Raw genomic sequence first — 6,000 nt, forward strand, 5'->3', positions numbered from 1 at the left:
CCTAATACACAAATATGTCCCATCTAGGCCTCTACGCTCTGCCAGAGACACGTCTAACCGGTGTTTGTACTCCTACCTCTGATGCTCACCTTAAAGACTCTAGAGCTGCACCATTCCTATGAAACGCCCTTCCCCTCTCTATTAGATTTTCACCCAGTCTCCACTCCTTCCTAAAATTCTTTGAAAACTTACTCTGCATATCAATTAAACTGTGAACAGTTTTCTCTCCCCACACCGATTCCTCTCCTGAAACTGTCATCAACACAAAACACTAAGCCCTCAGAGAATACTATCCTAGCAACCTACTTTTCTACCCTAGCCTTACCTTTTGTGTCACTATACCCCACTCCCTCTAGCATGTAAGCTCATTGAGCAGGGCACTCAATCCCTCTGTTCCTGTGTGTCCAACTTGTCTTATTACAAATATGTGTCTGTTAGTCCAACCATTGTACAGCGCTGCGGAATTTGTTGGCGCTTTATAAAGAATGATGATGGTTGATGAAGGGTCCTGCAAAACTGTGGGTTCCTCGATAGATAAAGCCAATTCCCTGCAGCAGATTGATACTTGTAGATGGCAGTAGCTCAGCCCAGTGCCGAGAAGTGTCAGCCTTAGGAAATATACAGAGAGAAAGTAGTCCCTAATTTATCTTAGTATAGCTTTTGACTGTGTTGAAATTTCAGAGAAATTCCAAACACAGTCAATAGGAGTATTTCATAAATATTCTATTTTTATTAAATACTACATTTTTCAGGATGGGGCTGACAGTGCCGCTTTAAAGCAACACTCCACACACCTAAAGCACTTTAGCCTGCTGAAGTCCCTATGTGTGAAAAAATGTGTCCTCTTTTTTTCCATTTTACAAAAAGTGCAGATTTCAATAGAAATTGGTATAAAAACCACGGTTGACAAAAGTTGAAGTTTTAATCAAGTTCCACATCATTTGTCAACTTGTCATTGATTGCCATTTCTTACACACAAAAAAAATGTATTTTTATTTTTTTAATTATTTGGGCAGTGGACCGGCTGAAAGGGCTTTGCTTTTGACTTGATGAGTGCAGTTGTATTTCTGTAACGCAGCTTTCTGCATTTTCCAATGACTAACTTATGTCTGATCACCCAGAGATCCAGATTCAGTGTGACTAGATACATGTTTGGACCCTCCACATCCTGTTCAATTCATGTATCCTAAGCAGAAGTACTGTGGACAGTGTGATAGCACATAGATTGTGTGTACTGCTACCATTATACACAAGCAAGTTATAAATATTAAACAGAAGTATTAACAGCCAACATGGTGCACAGTCATAACAGTATATAGCATGGATTAATTATGTATCCCAGCAAATATCAGCTTGTGCACTAGGATTGAAGAGAAGGGAAAGTACTGTATAACAGTACTTTTTAGGAGGGTGCTACTAAACAAATGATTATTATAAAAGGTAAGCCCAACATGGAATAAAAAAATAAAAAAAAATAACAGACTAGTCTAAAAAAAGTGAACCTCTAATCAATTTGGATATATTACCTTTTACTATGGATAGTACAATACCAAATGGAGCATAAACCAACGATTACGGGTGGATGAAAAGTACTGACATCATCACATTAGCACAATGCAGAAGAAATATATTTAGCAGGGGCATCGCCTTCTCAATGATTACAAAGTTTGTTTTAACCCCTTAAGGACACATGACATGTCATGACTCCCTTTTATTCCACAAGTTTGGTCCTTAATGGGTTAAACATGGTAGGTGACTGTTTGCCACATTACGTGCAGTCATTAGCTGCACATTATTAATGTTATCTAGTCCCCACATTCTATTAGAAAACACATGACATTCTAAATTCAAAACACAGAGTGCCATACAGATGGAGGTATGACCATGATATATATTGACACCTATAGATCATGTAGGTTTCTGAACTCCGATAAGGCAGCATTGCGATCGGTGCTGTACCCCTGGGTATACTCGGGCTGTGCATTGTCCTGTATTGCCCACACATGCAGATGACAATGCTACTGATGGAGGAAGTAACACCTATAATGGGTCAGGGTAACCCCCAACTCACCCGCAGAGTTCGCCCGGTGCTGTATTGGTGGTCTGTCCGCTGCTGCCGGTAATGACAAGCAGGAGGAATGCCAAGCCGGTAGCTGCCTGGTATCTCATCCTGGGGCCGATGGACGAGCTGATCCCCTTTGCAGCTGCACGTCCAGCCCTGTAATACAGCGTCATGTGACTGTCACATGACACCCCCGCCTGCTGCACACCACGTGATGACGCTCACTTCCCCTTCTACCACAAACACTTAACGCAGACATTCAGGGAGTGCTGTGTAATGGCTAATGATAGGGGGACACTGATAATGTGTCATGGGGATAGCTAGTAACTCTAACGAAAACCATGGTAAGGAAATGAAAAAATAGACCTTAGCTATGATTGTGGAAGGACATTGAAAAACCAAAACAACATGAGATAGAAAAGAAAAAAAGTAGGAGGTAAAGTGTTACCTATCCTCTACCTCAGGGGTTCCCAACCTAGTCCTCAATTCCCCCTACCAGTCCAGGATTTAGGGATCATGCTGTTGTCTTTTATCCCTCTCTTTTTTTCTAAAAACACCTTAGACACAACAGGATAATCCCTAAATCCTGGACTGTTAGGGGGGACTTGAGGAATGGGTTGGTGACAGAGAATGAAATGTTTTACCTGTGCAATGCTTAGTGAATATTCCCCCTAGACATACAGCGCGATGCTGGATATATAGATATTGTATGTTATAGGGTGTCAGTCTCATGTCCTGCTTTTTTACGTCTGTAGTTCTTATTACTAGCTAAAAGTATATACTATATACAGGGCTTGGAAGATTGAATGGTCAGTAAGCCTGATTATAATACAAGATAGTCATGCTGTGCAAGGGTTAAACTGGCATTCTTTAAACATACTATATTTTTTCTGTTGAGAGCCTGACAAGAGTTTCCACTATAGTGTATAAACAGCCTGCCGTTGGAAAACGTAACATTCTCTCTAACCATTTGAAAATTTGATTTAATTGGGTTCCTAAATCAAGGACTGTCATGTACATCAGTTTTTGTCTTGGTGAAGTCTTTCCACATCTGCAAGGGTTAAAAGCAAGAATTCTATCACCTGTCTGCTATCTTGCAAGCACAACCTCCCTTTTTTCTTTTCTCACAAGATAACTGTGCAGAGTTACCAAGAAGACGTGCTAGACATGCGCAGTAGAATAACTGTAATATGTAATGTTCTATGAATAATTATACTTTTTGCACTGAACGTCTATGATTGGTTGATTTTGTCTTTTGTTGGATACACCACTATGAAAACTGTTTCATATATACGCAGTACCCGCATTAATAAAAGATCACTTCTTTCAGCATAATGACTGGTCTGCTTTAATTGTACATTAACCCCTTAAGGACTGAGCCAAATGTACACGTTGTGAACAAAACAAAACGTAAACAAAACCTGGCATTTGCGCTATATGTCTGTCCAACCGTAATTCACCTCTTTCATATTAAATGCACCCTTATTATATATCATTTTATTCAGGGGAAACAGGGCTTTCATTTAATATAAAATATTTAGCTTTGAGACATAATTTAATATGAAAAAAATGGGAGAAAATAAGAAATTATTTTTTTAGTTCTATATGACATCTTAACTGTCAATGTCATAATACTGTTTGCTTTTACTGCAATAAAATACACATATTTGTATTCAGCAAAGTGTCACGTGTAAAACAGTACCCCCTATGTACAGGTTTTATGGTGTTTTGGGACGTTACAGCACGTTGCATTTGAAATAGAAATTTGCCAGATTGGTTACGTTGCCTTTGGGACTGTATAGTAGCCCAGGAATAAAATTTACACCCATAATGGCATACCATTTTCAATAGTAGACAACCCAAGATATTGCAAATGGGGTATGTCCAGTCTTTTTAGTAGCCATTTGGTCACAAACACTGGCCAAAGTTAGCGTTAGTATTTGTTTGTGTGTGAAAAATGCAAAAAACGCAAATTTTGGCCAGTGTTTGTGACTAAGTGGCTAATAAAAAAGACTGGACATACCCCATTTGCAATACCTTGGGTTGTCTACTATTGCAAATGGTATGCCATCATAGGGGTCATTTTCATTCTTGGGCTACCATAGGGTCTCAAAGGCAACGTAACCAATCTGGCGAATTTTAATGTGAAAAAAATTAAACACAAGCCTTATATTTGACGCTGTAACTTTTGAAAACACCATAAAACCTGTACATGAGGGGTACTGTTGTACTCGGGAGACTTCGCTGAACACAAATATTTTTGTTTCAAAACAGTAAAAAGTATCACAGCAATAATATCGTCCGTGTAAGTGCTGTTTGTGCGTGAAAAATGCAAAAAACTTCACTTTTACTGGCGATATCGTTGTAATACATTTTACTGTTTTGATTTTATTTTTTTACGTATTTACATATTTTTTTATATTATATATAAATATATATATATATATATATAACAATAATTATATATATATTTAATCAGTATCAGTCTACGTGTAATTTGATATTAATATATATATATATATATATATATAATTATATATATAGTAATAGTAAAATACACCTAGACAGTGTATGTGTGTGTATGAATATATATATATATATATATATATATATATATATGATATAAGTATATATTTATATTTTTAAACTTTATTTGATTTTATTTCCAGCCAGCAGGGGGACTACCTGTCATTACAGGCAGTCCCCCTGCTGGCAATGCAGCAGGCAGCTAACCTGGCCATGTGATTGTGAGGTCCTCGCAAGGACCTCACTCTCACATGGCCGGGGGGGCTGCAGGAGGCAGGATCCACCGCGGGGGACTCCCTGGGAGTCCCCCCAACCGCGATCGCCGGCGACCGGGTAAGTAAAAAAAAACAAACCGCAGGGCGTACTAATACGCTCTGCGGCGTTTAGAGCCGCTTAGAATAGGGCGTAATAGTACGCCCTCTGGTTTTAAGGGGTTAATTGTTTTCTGCAGTGAACATATACAAAGATTAAGGAAAGCAGGATGTGTTATCAGCATAAGTCCATGGCAGTGTAAGGGTTACAGACCCTGTAAAAGTCTTAGAGCCTAACAGTTGGGAACCACTGCTCTCCCTGGATCATTCTCTAAAGAATGGAAATTCAAAATATACGCTGTTCTTCCAGTTTGGTTATTTTGGCCTCGAGCTTGAAATTTACTTATAACTCGTCACAATTCTCAGGTCAGCAAATAACCTCTTTGTATGTAACAAGAGAGTTTTGCAAACGTGACAGAAAATATAATACATTTCTTGCACAAAATAAAGTGACATATTAAAAAGAATGCGCTACACCCACCCACGGGCAATACCCACTGTCCGTTGCCTCAAGTAGACTTTCCTTTTGGGATTCGACCCTCTATTAAATTGTCATGTTCCATTTCTTAGGAGTTGGGCTACAAATCCTATGGGTAAACAATACAGACCTCTATAGTGGTTATGGTGCAAGTGTCACCGTTTCGTTGCAAAATCTAAGTCATGTTAGGAAGCTTTAACAACTTTCCTAGGTCCCATTGCATCAAGTCTTCTCCAGCATAGCCAATGCAGGACCCAGGTAATAGGCTGAGAGGGCTCGAATGACACTCTAAGCCATGGGTCATCAACCTTGTCCCTACCGCCCACTAGTGGGCGTTTTAGGATTTCAGGTGGGCGGTAGGGATTTCCAGGTTTTGACGACCGGGCAGGCGGGTGCGAGCCAGCGGTACCCCTGCGACTGGGTACCGCCGTGACAATTTCCGGCCCGCCGCATATGGGGGGGTCCATCGGGTGGCCCATGCTGTCAGGGCCACCCGATGGATGTGGATTGTGAGGGGGCCCGGTCAGCGCTGGGCGCTTTAACAGCGCAACCGGGCCCCCTGTGATGACATCGCAGAGCTGGGAGGAAGTGACTGCACGTCACTCCTCCCAGCTAACACCGAG

General features: G+C 40.3%; 1 protein-coding gene across 1 annotated transcript in view; it reads right to left on the reverse strand.

Annotated features, from left to right (window-relative positions):
- Positions 1 to 2,213, reverse strand: part of IGF2R (insulin like growth factor 2 receptor) — a 110,821-nt gene extending 108,608 nt beyond the window's left edge. The window contains exon 1 of the mRNA XM_063443608.1: positions 2,072 to 2,213. Coding sequence (XP_063299678.1) covers positions 2,072 to 2,169 — 98 coding nt within the window. The 5' untranslated portion in view covers positions 2,170 to 2,213. The remainder of the gene's footprint in view (positions 1 to 2,071) is intronic.
- Between the last annotated feature and the right edge of the window lie 3,787 nt (positions 2,214 to 6,000).

This window comes from Pelobates fuscus, chromosome 2, assembly GCF_036172605.1.
Source record: "Pelobates fuscus isolate aPelFus1 chromosome 2, aPelFus1.pri, whole genome shotgun sequence".
NCBI classification, from domain to species: domain Eukaryota; kingdom Metazoa; phylum Chordata; class Amphibia; order Anura; family Pelobatidae; genus Pelobates; species Pelobates fuscus.